We start from the raw sequence: 24,623 nt of genomic DNA, 5'->3' as shown, positions 1-24,623 counted from the left end.
CCGGTCATCTGACGCAGTATACTGTAGGTTCACCGTTCTGATATATACTCTTCAAAAAAAGAAACGCAAAAGGGTACAAATGGGTTATAACTCCGATTTTATGTTTCCTACCGGTTCATGCTTTGTGAATATAAGGTCATTGCATGTCCCAAACACATTCCCACGGTTACATTCGATAAAACGCAGCTACTGTACAATAAAGTTCCAAAATGTGAATATTCGCAAAAACGCAGCCACGTGCAAACCATGTCACCACTGCACGTGCGTTGTCTGCACGTGCAACATGAACACCGACAGTATAAAAGTGCAGGGTGTTCGCTTGCCTGGCATCTGTATCTGGCCGACAGTTGACAATCCAGGACATGCCACGTCTCAGTGAACCGCAGAGAAACAATGCCATCGGCCGACTAGACGCAGGCGAATCCAGAACGGCCGTTGCCAGGGCATTCCATGTGTCCCCAAGCACCATCTCCAGACTGTGGGACCGTTACCAGCAACATGGATCAACACGTGACCTCCCTAGATCCGGTCGACCACGGGTCACTACCCCCGGGCAGGACCGCTACATCCGGGTACGCCACCTTCGGGAACGATTGACTACTGCCACCTCCACAGCCGCAGCAATACCAGGTTTGCGCAGGATATCCGACCAGACCGTACGGAACCGCCTACGTGAGGTAGGAATTCGTGCCAGACGTCCAGTTCGAGGTGTCATCTTAACACCACAACACCGTCGACTCCGACTGCAGTGGTGCCAGATTCATCGACAATGGCCTCAACTGCGATGGAGACAGGTGTGGTTCAGTGACGAGTCCCGATTTCTGCTCCGACGTCATGATGGAAGATGTCGCGTGTATAGGCGTCGTGGTGAACGTTATGCGGCAAACTGCGTGCAGGAAGTGGACAGATTCGGCGGGGGTAGTGTCATGGTGTGGGCAGCCATCTCACACACTGGCAGAACTGACCTGGTCCACGTGCAGGGCAACCTGAATGCACAGGGCTACATTGACCAGATCCTCCGGCCACACATCGTTCCAGTTATGGCCAACGTCAACGCAGTGTTCCAACATGACAACGCCAGGCCTCACACAGCACGTCTCACAACGGCTTTCCTACAGAACAACAACATTAATGTCCTTCCTTGGCCATCGATATCACCGGATTTGAACCCAATTGAGCATCTATGGGACGAGTTGGACCGACGCCTCCGACAGCGACAACCACAGCCCCAGACCCTGCCCGAGCTGGCAGCAGCCTTGCAGGCCGAGTGGGCCATCATCCCCCGGGACGTCATCCGTACTCTGGTTGCTTCAATGGGCAGGCGGTGCCAGGCAGTTGTCAACACACGCGGAGGCCACACCCGGTATTGACTCCAGATGACCTTGACCTTGGTGGTGTGTCCTATCACTTACTCACAATGGACTAGAGTGAATTGTGAACAATCCTGCAACATTTGGTAATTATCGGACTCACCATTCAATAATTAAATCAATTCTCCAAATGTTACGACAATGTGGTTTTGCGTTTCTTCTTTTGAAGAGTATATTTATATAAAGCTTAGCCAGTCATCCTAGAGGACCTAGGTAAACTGTAGGTTATTGTCTTTATTGTGATAATTACCAGTATTAAGTCTGTATTACAAGGCTATTGAATGAGTAGTTAGGGTTAATTAAAAATTAATCAGTTAGGAATAGAGTTGTAATTCCTTTATTAATTAAGTTCTCCTGGAAGCGTTTCTCAATTATCACACGTGTGGGTGTTGTGTCACGGTGAAGTGATTAGCATATTGTGTAAACTAGACACCTAGAGATTAACTAATTAAGTGATCAGTGCTGGGTTGTTATTATTTGTTGTTGTTAATTAACTACTGCGGCAGTACATTTGTCAGCGTAGGTTAATACAGATTCCAAAGTGTATTGTGTTTTTGTTGTGTTTTTTAGTGAACTAAACGTGCTATAATAATATATATACTTTATATAAGATCTTATCTCTGATCATACCTAGAGACGAGCCACAGCGGGTATAACTGCCTGTTACAGAGAGATCTAATACATATACAGTTAGGAGAGATATTTGGACTATCGTGTTTCATTCAGTTACGGGTATTATAGGATCCCCGTGACACGTTTTAACTTATCTTAACGGTTGATTATTAATTCAGTCAGTAGCTCAACACTACAGGTGGTGCAGTTTACTCTGATAGCTTACATTTCGTGTTTAATTAGTGTAATAAATATATCTGTTATAACTGGTACGATAGCTTACATTTCATGTAATAATTAGTATAACAAATATATCTGTTATAACTGGTTTTAAGGCTTTGCTTTGTTTGACAAATTGTTTTTCTAAAGTTGTTAAGAGCTTCTAGCAACCTGCTACAATACCAGGGAGCACAATTTACCATCTCAGTGTAGGATAAGGTTACTGTGCACACAGCTGGAAACACCCATGACCCTTTCCAGTGTCTGCCATCCAAAGATAATTTGTATTTAAGACACTGCCTTTGTTTTATAAGAAAATCAACTTCATGACGTCATAATGACGTCATACTTGACCCTTCCGGTCATCACAATTTTTGGAGCATGACCTTTTTTAAATCTACAGACCCATGTGGTGGTTTGGTGAAAAAATGGCACTTTTGTCCGCCGTGTAACTATTTTGTCACTAAGCCACCTCACTAATATAGCTGTTTGTCAGTAACGCTAATATGAATAAATGTGGTTATCCAACAATGGGAGCCCGTACGCCTGTGTTGGACAGAGACGAGTTGGTGCATGGAAAATCCTCAAATTCTGGCAAAGACCATAGAAAAATTCGGGCACAATTACCTGGTCTGAGCACTTTTCAACATGTATTTCCATAATTTTTCTCACAATATTATTTGTAATCCATGTACAAATGCGTAGTGATTCATTTATAACCCTATATAGCTGTTTGGCAGTAATGCTAATATGAATAAATGTGGTTATCCAGATTCGAGCACTTTCGTTTAATTCGGGATAAAATGAGCCTGCCCACACACCCTATAGAAATGGGAGCCCGTACACGTATGATGTTTGATAGCAGTAGATACTCTTGCATACTCTACCTGCTAACTGGAATACTGAACCCACGGACAAGATAAGTGAAAACGACAACACGAACAAAAGGAAAATTCGAAATGCTCGCGACATTCTCGCTTCAGTTACTTTGAGCTGTGACGTACACATTCACTAAGCAATGTTAGTTACAAACTGGCTGAGTAACCTATATTCGTAATATCTACGTTGCGCTCTTAGAACTGTTTGAGTTACCGAGCACGTGACCCGTGATAACTCCAGCAAATCAGCACGCGACGAATCTAACAGCCATTTAATCAACACATTTATAAATAATATTATATACAGTACTTGTATTACTGTTTGACTTTTGATTGTATGTGCTTTTTCCCTCTCAAAAATACAAGACGAAAATCGTTTTTAGTTTTTAGAAAAATATTTCTCAGTAATTTAGTTCATTCGACAATGACGAGTGAGACATCTTTAGCAGAGGAAAAAGACGAAGCTACAGGACAACAGTAAGTACAGATTAGGCCGCGATCACATTTATCCGTTTTTTCCTTCCGCTTCCGCTCCCGCGCCCGTTATCCGTCGTCCGTGAAATTCGATTGTATTGAAATCAGTGCGTGCAAACAGACCTACCCATCTCCGCTTCCGCACACTTACACTCGTCCGCACAAATCGTTCCTGGACCGATTTTCACTGAAGCGGACAATGGATGCGGATAGGATTCCCACAGTGTGACATCATATTTAGGGTATTTCCTGACCTCGCGATTCAATTCTTCGTAGATACAGCTCTAATTACATAAATATCTGTCTGTCTGTGTGTCTGTATATATGTCTGTGTGTTTGTGTGTGTAAGTTATTTCATTATTCCACCAATGTAAATATTTTCAGAATTAATTTTTATAGGGGGGTTGTGGTAAGGTAACATACCCCAACCCATCAAGTACTTTCATATTTTGTTAAAGGTGAAATACCACCCATTCCCACGAAAAATAAGTGATACAGGTATGCCACTGAATACATTTACACGTGAAATCACAGTATTCATGAATTTCTTGTTGAAATGATGACTTAATATCGACCAATGGCTATAAGTAATTTGTAATCAATTTGCTATAAATACGAAAACGTTATTGTCAGCAGTGTCTTTTACTGGTGAAATTTATATGTTCCTAAGGTACGTAGTTATGTAGGTTGTTGGTCTGGTAAATGCTTTATTTTGCTTATAAATGTTTTCGTTAAAATTTTATTCTCTCATTCAACATTAATGGGTAGTGAACCGTATATAGAAGTGGGACGAGGTTACTATTTAAGTAATTAAAAACGAAATACCCCATTCATTGCAAACAAAAGTAACTTCCTCGCTGTTACTAAAATTATAAAATTATCATATATGTACTCTGACCATAACTTTGTTATTTTACATTTCATGAAATTTGGTTAATTGAAATTAAGGTTCCATATAATATTGACTATTACACTAATTTGTTTCTATATAAAATTTAATAATACCAAACTAAAATAAAATTGTTTATTTTAATTTTATTATTGATGTTCAGTGTTATAAAATGCCGAGACAAACAGACGACTTCGATTACGAGAAGCTTATAGGACTTGTCCGTGTGAGGGATATGTTATACAATCCTGCACACCACATGTACAAAGACGTACAGATGCATAAAAATATATGGATGTCCATTGGCAACGTCATGAAAATATCAGGTTTGTATAACCCTAGCATCTTGTGTAGGCCTACTTATAATATGGCAATGCATGTAAATAAAAATGCATGTCATAAAAAAAAAAAGTAAAGATATGTATTTTTGAAATATGTAATCCTAATTTATATATGAAAATTACGGTATGGTACAGTACGGCACAGTGCAGTACAGTAAAGAAAGTAAAAAAGTAAAGTAAAGTTTGTTTTATTTAACGACGCCACTAGAGCACATTGATTTTTATTTTATCATCGTCTATTGGACGTCAAACATATGGCCATTTTTGACACTGTTTTTAGAGGAAACCCGCTGTCGCCACATATCTTTACGATAGGCAGCAAGGGATATTTTATTTGCGCTTCCCATAGGCAGGATAGCACAAACCATAGCCTTTGTTAAACCAGTAATGAACCACTGTTTGCAAGTGGTTTACACATACCCATTGAGAGAAAAAAACAACACCAAACCCATTTTATTTATGGTTATATAGGCATGGGACATATGGTTAAGTACCATACAGATTAAGAGAGGAAACCCGCTGCCGCCGCTACATGGGCTACTATTTCCGATGAGCAGCAAGGGATATTTTATATTCACCAACACATAGGCAGGATAGTACATACCACGTCCTTTGTTAACCAGTTGTGGAGCACTGGCTGGAACGAGAAATAGCCTAATGGGTCTAGTAAGTGGACTCGATCAGACGACCCACGCCACCTTGAACGGACGCTAGCTTGGGATCAGTGACTGAAGGGGTAGTTGTAAAATATGTAAAGGAATCTGTACATCTATTTACATATCATCATCATCATCATCATCATCACCATATTCATCACCATACTATTCGTTGTTATCATCATTTAGCATGTTCCCCATCGGCATCGCCATAATAAAATTATATTAATACATGTAATAAACTTTCAGGTGAAGACGCCAAACGCAAATGGTGGTCAAAAAGAGATCGATACAAAAGATTAAGAAATGCAAAGACCCGAAGTGGACAGTCTGCCAGTGCTGTGCAACAAAAATGGAAATATTATTCAATTTAAATTTTTTGGACCCATTTGTAGAAGAGAAAAAGTAAGAACTTGTGATGTTTATTATGTTTTATTTGGTATCATGTATAGATAATTTAATACAATTGCATCATGATTCATAAGCACGATATTCATAAAAGTACCATAATATTCACTTTATCAGTAACTTGATATATTCACAGAACTGAAGGAAATCTACACATTTATGATGAAGAACCCAGTGATGACGGAGAGACTGTCCATGCATCCGATATTGAAACATTCCTCTACGTACCACATCATATTGCCAAGATACTTTGCAACTTTTTATGAAGTATGTTTTAAACTGATCACGAATGAAACAAGCTTCAGTGCTACCTCGGTTGCCATTTCTCGCAAAATGCTGCATTCCTGCAGGCTTGTCATCGATAGGTTCAGCCGTCATGGATGCTATCTGCGCTGGTGTTGATGTGGTCTGTAGAAAGTTGTGCAGCACACATGTCGCTTTAACTATTTTGTTGATTGTAGAATGACAAACCATCATTTTGGTGTTATAAATACGCCACCTGCATGCCATAATACCAAATGCATTCTTAACAATGCGTCTAGCCCTTGATAGGCGATAATTAAACACTTGTTGACCCTCCTGTAACGTTTTTTTCCCTCCTGGATATGGCCTCATCAAGTTGCGCATGAGGGGAAAAGCCTCATCACCTACAATAACAAATGGCATTGGACCTAAATTGGGTGCATCTGCCAAATGTTCGTCAGGTGGAAAATGTAAGTCATTTGCCCTCAAAGCTTTTCCAAGTGATGAGTGTGCAAAAATGCCACCATCGCTGTTGCGTCCGTATGAACCAACGTCAATGTAAATGAATTTGTATTGGGCATCAACTAATGCCATTAATACCACTGAGAATGTACCCTTGTAATTGAAATGCAATGATCCTGTCTTGTTTGGGGATTTTATCAAAACATGCTTTCCATCAATTGCACCCACATAGTGTGGAAAATTCCATGTGGATTCGAAGTTTTTTGCAATTATCTGCCATCCATCCTTATCCTTTGGCATTTCCATGTATATACCTGCTAGTTGATCCCATAGAACAGCACAAACCTGAGGAATGATGTTTGCAATAGTGGATGCACCAACTCTGTAGCTGAAGGCAAATGATTTGTAGCTGTTTCCCGTAGCCAGAAATCTGGAAATAAATATTAAACGTTTTAATTATATACTTTCAGGAAGTCAACGCAGATACTCCCCACGTCTCCAAACTCTCAACGGAGTAGATCAACATCTCCCTCCATATCCATGTCCAGTACTGCTGCCTGGGCAGAAGATACATCTGGGGCTTTACGAGAGTTGGAATTGAAACCAGAAATGCCTACACAATTGAAAAAAAAGAAGAACTTTAGTGGGTGGTAGAGGGATAAAGAAAAAGAGCCAGAAACGTGAATCACCAGACCCAGTTGACACGGCCATGATACAATTTTTGGAGGACAGGAAAAAAAGGATGCAGACCGATGAACAAGAGGATACAGACTCATTATTTATGAATTCTTGTCTTTTACAAATGAAACGCTTGCCAGAAAAGGCTTGTTTAGAAGCAAAAATGGAAATAATGAATGTCTTGTACAGGAAACAATTTCCTACAAATGTTCAGTGTCCCACAAGCTCGTTTCCTTCCAACTTAAATTTGCACAGTCAACACCCAACTTTCCAATACCCAGCCACCTTCCACAGTTTACAGGTTCCTTTCAGCAGCGCATACATTACTAACCCCGATCAAACCAACCAAGGTAACACACAAGATGGCAATGCCAGTAGCAACATAAATATATAATAAAATTGCGTATGAAATAAATTTTGGATTCATTGTTTATTTTGTAACATAGGTCGACCAACCTAATAAAATTATTTTTTAGAATTTTTATTTCATTTTAATTGTTATTTGCGCGACCGCACTTTGAAAAACAATAATTTCGAAATGTATTTTTGAAATAATTAAAAAGATAAATAACAATAAAACTTTGTTATAATGTATATATGTAATGTTATTAATTGATTTGTAGAAGCATATTTAATTAAAAAAATTATGTTTTCAGAAATGGTTGCTTAAAAAACGTCTGGATATTTGGCATGAATAAAGAACATCGGGATATAGGAGAATATTTCCGTAATTTTCTGAAAAATTCCAAAAAGTTGGTCGTCCTGTTAAAGAATGTATCGTTAAAACACATTAATGGTGATACTTGTATATTATGACTAGTTGGAAATGTATTAATAATGCAGGGGTGAATTTAGGATTTTACCAAGAGGTGGCCTAATATACAGCCCCTCCCCCATCACCACCCAACCACCCCCAAAAGTAGACGTTAACGACTTTTGTATTTGAATTTTATTTTAAAAAATATTTTGAGGCAAACAAATGAATAAGTGGTCGAGTGCCATCATTAATTTAATTTTTTTAAACAATTAACTAAATAAATTAATTTACCTTATGCATAGAGCTAGTCTTTCACGTGCCGATATGGCTTCCCTCAACTGTGTGTCTTGTTTACATATGTGGGGTTCCACCAAATATAAAATTTGTGCGAACTGTTCCCTCATCATGCGGAAATACTGGTGGAATCTATCTTCATCCAGTTGCAGTTCTCGAACTAGTCTGTGATACTCCCCGTATTCATGGCGCTTCGTATTAATATGGTGTACCCACCATCTTCTATTCAACCTCGTCATCGTCTTCTTTCTCCTTTTTCCATACCAATACATTAGCAAAACATCATCATCATCATCATCATCATTGCAGCGGACTTGTAGGTATTTCGACATGTCGAATAATTAGGGACATTTGTTGTATGCTTCGAAGTATACATACCCTACAACACACGTGAATATAAAGTATTCTCGTGCAGGAACTGTAGACATGCATTTTTGCTAAAATTACTGACAGGTGTGTTCGTAAGCAACGGACAACGGACGACAGATAACGGGTGCGGGAGCGGAACGGAGAGTAAAAAACGGATAAATGTGATCGCGGCCTTACAGTTAACTTTATATAAATAAATAAATAAAATAAATAAATAAATAAGTATGACATAATGAATTAAGAAACCGATAGCGGTATATCTATTTGCCTCTGTGTATATTTTACTTTCTAGGCTTCATTGTTAACCGACAAAGAAAATGTAAAAACTATAAAAAACAGTTATAAATAATGTAATAATTCAATGCTGTTTTATTTTACAACCCACTAATTTTAAACACGCTTCCAAAACATGAACTACAGTTCAAAAAATAATTTTCAGGATTTAAAAGAAAAAAAGATAATGTATTTTGACAGAATATTAATGAGTTGGGAAAGACTGAAAGTAATGATAGCTCTAAAAAACCCAGGAATTGGAAGATTTGAGGAGACAAAGAAAGAACGAAATGTTTTATTTAACGACGCACTCAACACATTTTATTTACGGTTATATGACGTCAAACATATGGTAAAAGATTACACTAGGAGTACATACATATTGTGGTAGTATGCTGATTATAGTAATAATAATACTTATACAAATAATGTAGACAATGATATATTTAATATTAATGCATATGAAGGTTTAATACATTAATATTAAACAGATTTATTGTAGTATTTTCCAACTGTGGTGTGAGACCTTCACTGGCTTAATAGGGTTACTAAATTAGAGTTATTCCTCCTGATACAAATTTGGGCGCAAACGGCCACTCTCAAAACTGGAAACAAATTTACTAGCATTTAGCTAAAAAACTTATTAAATTTAGCAAAAACTTTGTTAAATTGATTTCAATTACAATGCCGCCAACCAAGAGGTTGAGAGGGACGGCGTCTCGCCCTCAGGTTTCGAGGCGAGGATTGGGAAGGAGGACAGCGACTTCGACTCGAAGTTCGCGTTCGAGAGGTGCGCGTGCGAGTGGCATGGCCGTAAGTGCAGCGAGTAAAGATACACAGTCGCAGACGGTGTCTGTTCCTCAGGTGAACGGACCAACAGATGTGAATAGGGAAGCAACAGGTAACATTTGGAATTACGCTTTGGCGGTTCCTGATAGTGTTTCTGTCAATAATTCCGATAATCTTACGCCGGTTAACCGGGATGTGGGGAAGGACCCAAATGCTATACCGGGGGGTGGTCCGGTGGGCTTCATGCAGTTAGGCGCAGAATCGGTGGGCAACCCCGAGATCTTGTTTTTAGCCGAAGATGACATAGCGGCCTATGTGCCGGGTCAATTAAAACAGAAGATCTGGGCGAATCAGTATATAAATTTGGGGCTTTTGTTGAAAGGAACCATTGAATTGCAAGATTTTTATGGGGGAGGGTCCTTAGTTCTCAATGAAAATGGGGTCCTTGAAACACGACCACGTGTTTTCAAGGACAAAATATCCACTGTTGACAAATGGACTGATGCATTCATAATTTTTATGCACATCTATATACAAAAATTTCCTGCCAAGGCGACTGAATTGACCCAATATATGTCCGTCATCAGAGATGCGTCAGCCAGAAGTCCGGGATATGGATGGAGGGAATATGATGAACAGTTTAGATTGCGCCAAGCCATTGCCCAGCAATCTTGGTCAAAACTAAACACCTGTCTTTGGCTGCGATTGCTGTCTGTACCTAGAGCTGGTGCAGCTAACCCCTCGGGTAGTAGTGGTACCGGCAGAGCACAAGGGGCAAAGGGAGTATGTTATGGTTTTAATAAGGGTGCTTGTAAATTTAAAATGTGTAGGTATCAACACATATACTCAGTTTGCCGTGGCAATCACTCCAAACTAAACTGTTTGAAGGGGCAAGGTGATTCCTTTCGTAACCAGGGTGATAAAACCAGCGATGCCCAAAGTGCTTTGGGAAAAAGAAAAATTTAGTTTGGGATTTACCTCAGTAAACACCACAGTGCTTGATGCTGAGTTGAAAGGATATCCTGATGAGGCTATTGCGAAAGAATTACTAGACGGTTTCATGTATGGTTTTCATTTGCAATACACAGGCCCCCGAATCCCCGTAGATGCTCCAAATTTAAAATCATTGAATGACAATATTGCATTAGCTAGAGAAAAGGTTAAAACAGAGATTGAGATAGGTAGAGTGGCTGGCCCCTTTAAATCAAGACCTATTGCTACATTACGTATATCTCCTTTAGGTTTGGTTCCTAAGAAAACCCCAGGTCAATTTAGAATGATACATCATTTATCATATCCAGAAAATCATTCCGTTAATGATTTCATTGATCCCCATGTATGTTCGGTATCGTATACAAAATTTGATGAAGCAGTTTTTATGATACAAAGGTCAGGTCAAGGGTCATTGTTAGCAAAGGCTGATATTAAGTCTGCATTCAGATTATTGCCAGTGTGGCCAGGTGAGTTTGATTTATTAGGTTTTAAACTTGAAGGGCAGTTTTTCTTTGATGAATGTCTACCAATGGGTTGTGCTATTTCTTGTGCTACATTTGAGAAATTTTCCACATTTTTAGAATGGGCCACACGTAAGAAACTGTACGGGGGGGGGGGGGGGGGGGGGGGGGAATGATACATTATTTAGATGATTTTTTTTGTTTGTGGGGTCAAAGAATTCGAACCATTGTCAACAAGCTCTATACACGTTCTTTAATTTATGTAGTCGGTTAGGAGTGCCTATTGCTGAGGATAAGACTGAGGGCCCACAGGAGGTAATTTGTTTTCTGGGCTTGGAGATTGATACTGTTAACATGTTAATCAAGGTACCATTGGAAAAGGTTCACGAAATTGTGACTAGGATTTCAGATATGTTATCAGGACAGAAAACTACATTGAAGGCGATGCAGTCTTTATTGGGCATTCTCAACTTTGCATGTCGTGCAATCGCTCCAGGTCGAACTTTTTGTAGGCGAATGATTAATGCCACTATTGGGCTTACAAAACCATTTCATCATTTGATATTAACAGCTGACATACGTGCTGACCTGCTTATGTGGTTACAATTTTTCAAATAATTTAATGGAATATCGATGTTCCGTGACCAATTTTGGGTCACAAGCGAACATGAAAACCTTTTCACTGATAGTTCAGCAAAACAGGGAAATGGCTTTGGAGCATATTACAATGGTAGTTGGACTTATGCGAGTTGGCCTCAATGGTGGTTTGAACAGGGCTATACAGATGACATTACAGTGTTGGAATTTTTCCCAATTTTAGTGGCAATATTTATTTGGGGCAATAGGTTGGCAAATAAAAAGATACTTTTTCATTCTGATAATCAGTCTATTGTAGCCATAATAAATTCTATGACCTCGAAGTCGCACAACATTTTGACATTATTGCGTATCTTTGTACTTCGATGTTTACAGTTGAACATACTTTTCAAAGCAGTACATATTCCTGGCAATGTAAATATATTAACAGATAGTTTATCACGTTTACAGCTGGACAAATTCCGACAACTGGCTCCTCAGGCAGATTCCAGGGAGACTTATTTCCCATCCTGGCTCTGGTCAATTTTCACAGTGAAATTGAAAGACTGCTAGGCGCAAGTCTATCGAGCAGTACCCATGCTTGTTACAGTAATGCTATCAGAAGTTTGGCACAGTTTAGATCCTTAATGCATATGGGGGATATATGGCCGGTCCCTATTGAGCATTTACTATTATTCATAGGACACCATTCTACTAAGGGGTCAGCCCCATCTTCCATCGCATCTTACATATCGGGCATTAGTTTTGTGCATAAAGTGCATCAGTGGGACGACTCGACTTCCTTTTTTATTGTTAAAAACGCTCTGGAAGGTTTGAAGAGGTTGCATGGCCGGCCTGACGCTAGATCTCCCATTACCCTTGATATTTTAGCTCAAATACACTCAGAATTGAGGCATATTTGTGCATCTAGATATGAATTGTTGTTATTCAGGGCTGTGTATTGCTTGGCCTTTTTCGGTCTGTTCAGAGTGAGTGAACTAGTCTATACTACACCACATGCATCGCATAGGCCTTTGTTGTTCTCCGATATAACATTAGATATAGGCAATGTTTCAGAATTGATTGTGACTTTAAGATACTCCAAAACAGATCAAAGTGGTCGTGGTACAACAGTGCATATTCCGCTAATACCATGTAGTTTGGTTTGTCCTGTTAAAAACATGCGGGAGTTCTTGTTGGTCAGACCTGTCAACAATGGTTATTTGTTTGTCCATTGTGATAGAAAACCCCTCAATCAATATCAGTTCAGTGCAGTATTAACTAAAGTAATTTCTTTCTTGGGTTTACCTCAGGCACACTACAAGTCTCATTCCTTTCGAATAGGTGCTGCAACTACCTTAGCTATCAGAGGAATTTCGTCTGACACAATTCAAGTGTTGGGTCGCTGGAAGTCCACAGCTTTCCAAAAATATGTTAGAGTTAATATGGCATAGGGTTATTGTTGCAGTGTACCAAGTCATGCGCTGCTTCTGGTTAATAATATTCATTGAGTTTTTGCAGACGTATGGATAGTGGGATCTTCTATCATTTATTGGGCATCCAAGAGAGCAGCGGTGCAGTTGAACAGTCACTTACGGCTGGAGCGCCTAGGGGTGAATATTTCCTGGATGGGACGCCGTGGATTAAAGTGGGACGGCGCGATGTATAATATCAGGAAGAGGTTAGTGGAAAATCCCCCGCCTCAATACATTGTGTTACATGTCGGTAGCAATGATGTAACAGAGATAGCCACTGCAGAACTGTGTGTGAAGGTAGAAAGAGACATACATAGTTTGTCCCAGTCATTGCTAAGCTCTAAGTATATATTAGTTTGGTCAGATCTTCTTCCTCGTCTAACTTGGAGAGGGGGTAATTCAGTAACAGCAATAGAAAAGAAAAGGAAACGGGTGAATAGATCTGGGAGAAAAGCTGTCTTAGCAGGCGGGGGACGGGTTATCAGGCATGATGACATTACGTTTGACTGTCCACAGTTATTTCGAAGTGATGGGGTGCATTTGGATGACATTGGTAATGCAATCTTCGTCAACACCTTGCAGGGCGCTTTGGAGACGTTTCTTACGTCTACTAAGTTAATTTCTTTCGTAGTTCTAAGTACTTTAACACTTATACTAGGATGAATGGGGTTGACGGATATGTGAAGACATATCCGTGTGGCATGATATGGTGGGCACGCATGTATGATCAACAGCTTTAATATTGTTAATTGCTATATTTATATGGCAGTTATTGTTGTGGTTGCTTTGCCATGGAATTTTACACTGGGAAGCTAGTCATCAGTTCTCACATATACCCAGGTAAATGCTTCCTATTGCCCTGCTATGTTGCACACTAGGGGGCGGAAACTTGCTAAGGTTTACCCTGGGAGTTTTTGGTTGGAATGCATTGGTGTGGGTATATGTGAGTGGGTTGTTCTTTCATGTACATGTGTTTGGTATACTCTGCTATGTTGTACACTAGGGAGTTGTTGGGTGCTGTTGTGTCCATTGCCGTGGTAGGTAGATACTCAGCAGGAATCCCACTTATGCGTGTGCATGTTAGTGAACTGCCCTGCTATGTCTCAACACTAGAGGGTAGTACCCAGAGAATTTGGAATATTGTTTGTAGTACATGCCTGCCCGCCATATGCTCTTGTCAAATGTGTCATTTAATAAAGAGCTGCGGCCATTTCATCCAAGTACTGCGTCATTGTTTGTTGTGGTATTTATAAGAAAATATCTTAAAATAAGAAGGTTTAATACATTAATATTAAACAGATTTATTGTAGTATTTTCCAACTGTGGTGTGAGACCTTCACTGGCTTAATAGGGTTACTAAATTAGAGTTATTCCTCCTGATACAAATTTGGGCGCAAACGGCCACTCTCAAAACTGGAAACAAATTTAACTCCCACCCTCCCTACCCTATCCATCATTAATAAATGATTTGTATGTAAGCTAGTTTGCATAATTATATTAGAACTATGTTTATGTATTGGAATTACTGCTATGGTCATCCATCATTAACAAATGATTTGTATGTAAGCTAGTTTGCATACTTATATTAGATTTATGCTTATGTGGAGTTACTGCTATGGTCAAGATATATGTATGGATGGACATTGACGACTGATTAGTAGCTGTTCTGTTTATCTACTATAAGTTCATGTGTACATATGCCTTATAATGTGGTAGTTCAACTTTCTGCCGAAAGATTATATTTTCTTTCAGAAACCAGTGATTCAGTGTGTCTGTTAGTAATTGATGAAAACATTGTGAACATTCATTGACTTTAGTACGCGAGTATCACTTTCGCATGATGGAGTAATGCAGAACATTGGAGAAAGTGAGTTCTTATATTGCTTAGAACTATCAATTATGTGATGAATAGACGTTTTCAGCAAGATTCATGGACGGTATAAGGTGTTTTAGTTGCATCATTCAAAACTATTACTGTCGCGGTTCAGGCATGATATGGTGGGCACGCATGTATGATCAACAGCTTTAATATTATTAATTGCTATATTTATATGGCAGTTATTGTTGTGGTTGCTTTGCCATGGAATTTTACACTGGGAAGCTAGTCATCAGTTCTCACATATACCCAGGTAAATGCTTCCTATTGCCCTGCTATGTTGCACACTAGGGGGCGGAAACTTGCTAAGGTTTACCCTGGGAGTTTTTGGTTGGAATGCATTGGTGTGGGTATATGTGAGTGGGTTGGTCTTTCATGTACATGTGTTTGGTATACTCTGCTATGTTGTACACTAGGGAGTTGTTGGGTGCTGTTGTGTCCATTTCCGTGGTAGGTAGATACTCAGCAGGAATCCCACTTATGCGTGTGCATGTTAGTGAACTGCCCTGCTATGTCTCAACACTAGAGGGTAGTACCCAGAGAATTTGGAATATTGTTTGTAGTACATGCCTGCCCGCCATATGCTCTTGTCAAATGTGTCATTTAATAAAGAGCTGCGGCCATTTCATCCAAGTACTGCGTCATTGTTTGTTGTGGGATTTATAAGAAAATATCTTAAAATAAGTACATATAGATAGTAATATTAATAACACATTATAAATGGCTAGTTAATAGAAATATATTTAAATAGGCTGGTTGATGTAATGGGGACATAAAATAAAGATATAAGTTTAGAAAGAAGGATTGTTAAAAAGAAAAGCTATAGAGTCGAGTCGGGTAATTCCTTACAGGTTTGGATGGAAGTTCGTGTACAGCACACTGCAGACAGATGGTATGCCTAAACAATACTAATATTCAGTGATCTCCCTTTTGTTTACAAACGGTTTACCGTCTAATGTTGGAAGCGGGTAATGTACACCAGGCTGGTAATGTCGTACACCAGGCGGGTTATTTCGTACATCATATCGGGTAAGATCGTACACTGGTACAGTTGGGTAGCTATGAATAAAATCTCACCAGGTCGATATATATTTGGAATGCATTTAATAATGACAGATGTATGGTTTCAGGCTCGGATCCAGGATTTTTTTTTTTTTGGCAGGAGGATTGGCTATATACACGGCAAAATCTTGTACATTAGCACTTTAATAACGGGCCTAATGACATGGTTTTTGGTCTTTTGGGAGTTGTTGCGGTTCCTTTCGGGTATTGTAGATATGGAAGGTATGTGTGGTGTTGGGAGTTCCTGCTGGTTACGCAATTGTAGGGTATAGGTGGGTCAAGGTTTGTCATGGTAAAGGAATAAAAACAATACACATTGTCTGCAGACAGTAATTCGTTTATTTTATTTTAGATTTTTGTTGTTGTTGTTGTTTTCTGTTTTTACTAGGATGAGCTTTGATTTGTTTGTAATCTGAGGTTGTTTAATTGGCAGAGGGTTCCTAAATTAATATATGCTTTCTATAGTTGTGGTGCTCGAAGGGAACTGAACATTGCAGCCTAGGAGCGACCGAGGACTGTGGTGTTGGGCCCTTTAAAATAAATGGAAAAAACAAACAAAAACGTTTTGTCTTGAGTCCAGACCCCCTCTAAACCCTGGTCCCGCAAACTGGGTACATATGCATTAAAACGACTTTTAAATATCACGTGTTTTGTAACGAGTACAATGGCATTAATAGGATCATTATTTCTAGTTTTAAAGCCAAAAATTACATTTTCTTTATCAAATTCAATATTGCTACCCGTTTTTACATTAATCCAGTTCTGAATATCATTCCAAATTGAGTTGACTAAAGTGCATTCCCAAAATAAATGGGTAATTGTACCAAGTTCTAAATTACAAAAATTACACTACGGACAAGAAATATAACCAATTTTATATAAGAAGGTACTAACAGGAAGTATATTATGAATTATTTTAAACTGAAACCAGCGCAATTTACTACTATCAGTACAGCATAAAGGAATTATATTTATTTTTTTCCAATCAGAATCTGAAAAAATACAATTTAAAATGTTTTTCCATTTTAAATTGTATGCCGATTTTGAGAATGACGAATTTAGTAAAGTATTATAGTAACGTTTACTTTCTCTAACTGTTATATTTAACTTTCTAATATTATATGGTAATATGGGAAACGGCAGTTTATTTTTCAGTTCGACTTTACACAATTTAAAATATTGTTTTACCGCATTAATTACACCTTGATAAGTTAAAAAATTAGTATTGATATTAAAAACTAGTTTAAATTCATTATAAGTTAAAAATTTACCTCTTTCGTTAACTAAATCATTAATAAATTTTATCCCTCCCTCAAACCAATCTCTATAGAATATTGAATTTCCATTTATTTTTATGTCATTATTATTCCAGATATATTCTGACAGTATCTCTTCATATACTGAGTTTGATTTGCATTTTTTAAGATATGTTCCCCATGCTGTTAATATTTCTTTCCAAAAATAATTATAAATATATTGACAGTGTTTTCCTATTTCTTCAGAGTCAAAATCCATTATATTAGCTAAACATTTATACTCATGAATAATCAATCCCTTCCATTTAGAGTCGGTGATAACTAATCTTCTAATCCAAGCAATTTTTTTGTGCTTTAATAAATTCTTTGACTGTTGAAACTTTAATACCACCATCTTTCATATTTTTTTGACATTTGAATACGCTTAATTTTATCAGGTTTCCCCATTCCATATGAAAGAAAAAAATTGTCTCTGTAGTAGTTGAATATCGTCATCTGGTGGATTAGGAAGGGTTGAAATTAGATGATTTAATTTTGGTAAAATAAGACTCTTTAATATTATATTTCTCCCTAATGGTGTTAAAGTTCTACTAGACCAAATTTTAACAAATTCTTTATTGAGTTTAATTTATTCTTATAATTAATCTGTACCATATTTTCTAAGTCAATATCAAATTTTATACCTAATAAATCAAACGTGTGTGTCCAATCAAATTTCCATTCTTTACATAATTTGTATCTACTCCTCTTCTTAGAACCTATCCATATTAACTTAGTTTTCTCCACATTAACTTTAAGGCCCGAAAATCTTGCATAAATCTCCAATGCATTTAGAACTCCATAGAGGCTTTTTTCTGTTCCATCTAAATTACTGTTATGTCGTCTGCAAATTGAGTTAATAAAAATTCTATGTTTCTAATTGTTAAACCTTTTATATTATTTTTAGTTTTTAGCATCCTATTAAGAATCTCACCACAAATGAGTAATATATATGGAGATATCGGATCCCCTTGACGGCAACCTCTTCCTAATTTAAAAAAGGATGAAGCAAAACCATTAACAAGAACAGTAGATTGAGAATCTTTATGAAAAATTGAAATCCATTTTTGTATTGAAGGACCAAAACCAAAATATTTCAGAATATTAGAAATAAATCGCCAGTCTACAGAATCAAATGCCTTTTCAAAGTCAATTAACAATAATAAGCCAGGAATTTGTTGATTTTCAGTATACTCCATGATGTCATATATTAGTCTTGTTACCTCACCTATATATTGTCCTGACATGAAACCTTTTTGTTCTTCGCTAATTATAATAGGCAACACGAATTTTATTCTTTGTGCTATAGCAGCTGATGCAATTTTATATGAAACATTTAACAATGAAATTGGCCTCCAATTTTTAAAAAATTGTTTAGGCTTATTTCCCTTGGGAATGCATGTAATAATACCTTGTTTTTGAGTTATAGAAAGATTATCTGTCTGATATGCATAATTCAATGATCCTAATAAATATTTATTCAAGTCTCTTAAATTTTTAAAAAAAGAATTCTGCAGTAAACCCACCAGGTCCTGGACTCTTTTCTTGTTCATATTTTTTTTAAAGCTATTAGTATTTCATCATATGTCGATTTACCTTCAAGTTTTTCAGCATCTTCTTGATTAAGTTTAGAAAAAGCATTTTCATCAAATAATTCATTAAAATCTATTTCACTAGTATCTTTTTAAAAATATTTTATGAAAAATTATATAGTATCTTTTTTAGAATATAATTTTTCAGAAAATATTTATGTTTCATGTAATATATCTCATGTTTTATTAATAATTTTGCCATCCTGAATTTCTAATTCAGTAAAGGATTTATTTAAAAAATTTCTCGATTCTAACTTTAAAAAATATTTTGTTGGTTTCTCGCCTTTTTCAATCCACTTAGCTTTAGACCGTATAAAATTTCCTTTTGCTTTTTTAATACTTATATCTTCTATTTTACTGTTTATCTCTTTAATTTCTTTTATAATATTATTTTTTACTTCAATATCATTTGAAATATCTAAATCTTTTGTTAAGTCATCTAGTTTAGTATTTAAGTCTATTTCATTTTTCATCTGAACTGTCTTTTTAGTTGATGAATAAAAAATTATTTTTCCACGTATCATAAGTAGTAGTGTTTCCCATAGTAATTGGTCGTTTATGGTAAATTCAAAATTATTATTTTCTGTATCTTTATATTGTTCAAGAGTTTCTTTTATAGTTTCTTTGACTAAACTTACATATTTATGATCATGAAGTAAGGAATTATTAAATTTCCAAAAACCTTTTCCTCTTTCAATTTCATGTAAATTTTAAATAAAAAGACCTCCAGAGTGGGTAACTAATGTAAAAAAAACAAATAAATAACAAAATCACATATAGTGAGCAACACATTAAGCAGAGATGATACCATTATTCTCAGGTCAACATAGTTAAAGTACATGTCATTGTGTATAATAGCGACCTTTTAAAAAAAACATATACCATGTTTCAATCTCTGGAAAAAAACAAAAAAACAAAAACAAAATATGCCGTGTGTTTTTTTTCTTCAAATTTTCGCAGCACAAAAAAACAACAACAAAAAAAGAAAACAAACCCATATATATATATAACAAATAATTATACATCTACAATAAGAACCTCACGAATCCTCACCATTGCAAATTATCCACAATATACAAGGGAAGCAAGAGACAAAAGACTAATTATGTTTTTTTTCCGGCTTCAAAAAACCCATTGATTTACATCTTGAAAACATGAAATTACTTTCTTGACTGAAGAGTCGTTTCCATGGTGCTCAGATTGCAAATTTGCGAAATTGGCCACTGTAATATCCATTGGCGTGTCATGTTTACATCTATGCTGAAGAAGATTTATGATGAAATATTAAAAGGTCCATTTGCTTTAGTTTACATTTAGAAAATGCTTGTTGTATGCTATATATGGCATTGTTGTCCTTATTATTAAAATAATGCGTATTTTGTTATTAAATGTTTTAAAATAATGCGTGTTTTGTGCTTTTTTAAACGGGTTTTAACTAAGAGTTCCCGTTAGAAAATCACATACAGATGTAATCATAGAGCGAGTCTAAAATATTATTACATTTTGTGTGTTTTTCTTCTAATTAGGTCCATTTGCTTCAGTTTGGGATGTGGTGAACTCGTATGGAAACTAACTCGTATGAACGGGAAAACTCGTATGGAAAACGAACTTGTATGTACAAAATAACGGTGAACTCGTATGAGGATGTTTGGATATGCAGATATACTTTGATATTTCTCTTAAATGTGTATTTTGACATTTGTTTTGTATACATGCTTCTTATTTATGTCACCAGCAGTCAACTATTTGCGTGTCAACCGCAGTTTGTGCGTCATCGGCAGTCACCTATTTTCGTGTCACCTGTGGACACCTATTTTCGTGTCATGTTATATATTTTGTGTTGCATGTCCTATGTGTCCATTGTTGGCAAGAGTCGCATTCCACGCCATGATGTCATCTTGTTACTGGTCGGTGACAAACCACACAAGGTGAATCTGCCATGGTTCCGAGTGAAGTTGGGATGGGATGGGAACTCTATTTACGTGCCCATATCCACAGAGGTTCAGGCACGCCCACCCCGGACTTAGCCTCTGACTTCGCCAGTGACCAATTCCGGGGCAGGAATATATCAGGTTATGGATTTTAAATTTTTAAAAATAATTTAAAAAAACCAAACTAATATATTTAATATTAATTTACTATTCAATTATATTATTTAAGCCCTGGAGGAATAAGGATTCGCAAAGGGGGGAGCGTCGCGCCCAATCTGTTCAGCGCTCAAACAGGCGGGTAGCCCAGTTTAGCTGGTCCGGATTTCCACGGGGCGGAGGTTCCTGAGGAGGGAGGCCTCCTAACAGGCATTCTATCGGTCGAAATCGCCTACGCCCTACCGCACCCAAATAGCACCCTACCACGGCGTCCCCCCCCCCCCCCGCATCCCGCCCACCCCCAAGTTATCCATACAGCAAGAGAGGGCAATATTTAGGATGATAATGATATAAGGGTAGGATGGGTGGGAATGATAGGAAGGGAATAATGAATGGTAATGTAAGGCCCGCCAGGCGCCGTCTGGAGTGTTGGTGTGGAATATGTGGAACCGGTAAGTAACTTTGTGTTGTATCTATAGTAACTACATATTGAATGTTCAATGTATTAGGATCTTTTCCATTACATATGAAGATATATTTAATAATCGAAGTTTTTAGTTTAAAAAATCCATGTCTCCATGTCATCTACGTCTAAACTACTAGAAAAATTTAATTTCAAGAAAATAGTCTCCTAAGCCATGAAGCTTTTAAAGCCATCATGAAATTATATATATTTAACATTTGTAATCCAACATCTTTGAATTCGTGAGATAATAAGACTCGTTTTATTTTATCGGGTTTATTTTGCCAAATGAATTTATGAAATAATCTATTCAAATTGTCAACTTCTTTTTTGGATGGGTTTGGTAGTGCAGTTAATAAATATGTAATTTGAGGTATTATTAGTGTTTTTAATACGGTTATTCTTCCTAAGACAGTTAACTTCATTATTAACCATAGTTTTATCAATAGTTTAATTTCATTAATTTTTGTGGGGTAATTCGCTTTAACAATTAATTGTAAATTTACTGTAAACGTTATTCCGAGCATCTTAAATTCTGTTGAATTCCATTCCAATTTCCATCTTGAATGGTGATAAACATCTTTTGAGGTTTTTTTTTTACTGCCTATCAAAATAGCTTTTGGTTTTGTATAATTTAATTTTAATCCAGATACTGTGACATAATATTCTAATATTGTTAAAGTATTAAACAGAGATCTAGGAGTTCCGTCCAATATAAAAGTTGTATGGTCTGCATATTGGGATATTAAATATTGTTCACCATCGATTGTTATTCCATTTATGTTTTCGTTATTTTTTTATTAATATAGCTAGAATTTCAGCGCAAATAATAAATATAGTTATTTTGTCTACATGCTCTTTCTAATTTAAATGTTTCTGACAGAAAGCCATTTTGAATCACCCTCGACATTGAATTATTATATAGAGTTTTAATCCATTTTTTAATTGAGGCTTTGAAATTAAAAATATCTAATGATTTTTCAATAAATACCCATGATACAGAGTCGAAAGCTTTTTCAAAATCTACCAAAAGCAGGAGACCTGGAATATCGTGGACGTCCGTGTAGTGCATGATATCATATATTAATCGAATGTTTTCACAAATATATCTACCAGTTACTAATTATTTTATCAAGAACTGTTTTTATTCTATTGGCAATACAGCCTGAAGCTAGTTTATAAGTACAGTTAAGCAATGTTAAAGGCCTCCAATTTTTTAAAAACTGTTTTGGTTTATTTGGTTTGGGAATACAGGTAATGATACCCAACTTTTGGACTTCAGACATTTCTTTGACAATATAACTATAATTTATTGATCTAATGATAAAATAATATAAATCAATCCAAAAGAACTTGAAGAATTCAGCAGTGAATACATTAGACCCAGGGCTTTTTTCATTTTTCATATTTTCAAAAAATGATAGCACTTCTGAATATTTTATTTCTCCTTCCAATGCATTTGCTTCCTCGTCAGTTAGCTTATTATAATTAAGTCCATTTAATTTATCTGTAATCTCGTCACTTACTTCACCTTAGGGCGCAGAATACAGTTTTCTATAAAATGTTTGGGTTTCTAAAAGAATTTGTTTCTGATTTGTTATTTCTTCACCATTTTCTAACTCTAGTCTTGATATTAAAGGGACATCCCTGAGTTTGTTGCAATTTTTAAGACGTTATCGTCTAACAGACTTTTTAACGATTGTAATTACATATCAAATATATTTTTCTGCATAAAATATTAGTGGCTGCATATTAAACGTGTTTCTGATCGTTCCAATATTTGTAGTAGGTTAAATTTAATTTAATTTCCTAAAATGTTATTTTTTCGTTCATACGAAATTATTTGAAGACAAAATCCAGTTTGGGCTTCTTACAAATATCAAGACGACCAGAAACACATTAAATATGCAGACACTGATATTCTAAACAAGAAAATATATTTAATATGTAATTTTAATCGTAAAAATATTTTATTAGTCGGAAACATCTTACGATGGAGCAAACTCAGGAATGTCCCTTTAACTTATTGTAATAATTTCTCGATTCCATATTGCAGAAGTATTTCGTTGGCTTTTCTCCCTCTTCAACCCATTTCGCTCTTGATCATATATAATGTCCCTTTAATTTTTCTTCTCTTAATTTCTCTAGTTGTAGTTTTGTTTCTTCTATTATATTTATATTAGTCATTTCTTCATTGCATTCTAATATTCTAATTTCGTCACATATTTGTTTTTCTAATTCATTTTGTTTCTTTTTTCTGTAAGCAGAATATGAAATCGTTTTGCCGCTTATTTCCATTAATAAAGTTTCATAAAAAGTTGGTCATTTATTACGAATTGTATCGCTACATTGGGTATTGTACTTATACTTTCTCTTAAATAGACAGGAACTGCGTATTGCGTTTTCACATTTTCAATTATATTTTTAATAACTTTTACATATTCTTTCCAAAGTCCACTTCCTTTTTCAACCTCACTTATTTTCAAGTGGGCAACTACACCAGAATGGTCAGACCAGTAACTATTTTCGATTACAATTTTTTGTACGTTTGGTATTAAATTATTTGAAAGTAAAAAGAAGTCTAGTCTGGCTTGTTTTGCTGGATTTTTCTTCCTCTATGTATATCGTTTTAAATTTGGATAAAATTCTCTAAACGGATCTTTTAAATCTAACACAGCAGTGAATACAAACACACACACATTCACACGCTACACTAAATACAATAGAAAACAAAGGTATTATCATGGGGATATAACTCCCCCAACCCCAGAATGTTTGATAGGTTATGTAATCAGAAGGAATCCAAACTTAATTTAAACCAAATAAATTAAAATATCAATCGTTCGTCTGACACCCATATTCAGTGGTGTATAAATCCAAGAATGGAATTAAATATCTACATGGACACTAATAATGAATATAACTGAATTTAGGATATACATGTATATATACATAGATAAATATTACATATATACATAAATATTACAGGGCTTCTAGAAAATGGTAGCCTCACTCGCGTGTTGGCGATTCT

At 36.3% G+C, this 24,623-nt stretch overlaps 1 protein-coding gene across 5 annotated transcripts in view; it reads left to right on the top strand.

The window, feature by feature from the left end:
* Positions 1-3,341: 3,341 nt before the first annotated feature.
* The window catches only part of LOC121372459 (amino acid transporter AVT1D-like), a 66,244-nt gene continuing 44,962 nt past the window's right edge, over positions 3,342-24,623 (top strand). For 3 of the 5 annotated variants that reach the window (XM_041498776.1, XM_041498774.1, XM_041498771.1), the window contains exon 1: positions 20,550-20,970. Coding sequence is in view for 3 of the 5 variants with exons in the window: in XM_041498774.1 (XP_041354708.1) it covers positions 20,726-20,970 (245 nt within the window). In the remaining 2 variants the exon portion in view is untranslated. Of the gene's footprint in view, positions 3,557-20,549; positions 20,971-24,623 lie in introns of those variants that run through there. The other 2 variants (XM_041498775.1, XM_041498773.1) reach the window with 1 other exon arrangement.

This window comes from Gigantopelta aegis, chromosome 4 (genome assembly GCF_016097555.1).
Source record: "Gigantopelta aegis isolate Gae_Host chromosome 4, Gae_host_genome, whole genome shotgun sequence".
Lineage (NCBI taxonomy): Eukaryota > Metazoa > Mollusca > Gastropoda > Neomphalida > Peltospiridae > Gigantopelta > Gigantopelta aegis.
Note: the sequence above shows the minus strand (reverse complement) of the source record. Positions and strands in the feature narration are given on the sequence as shown.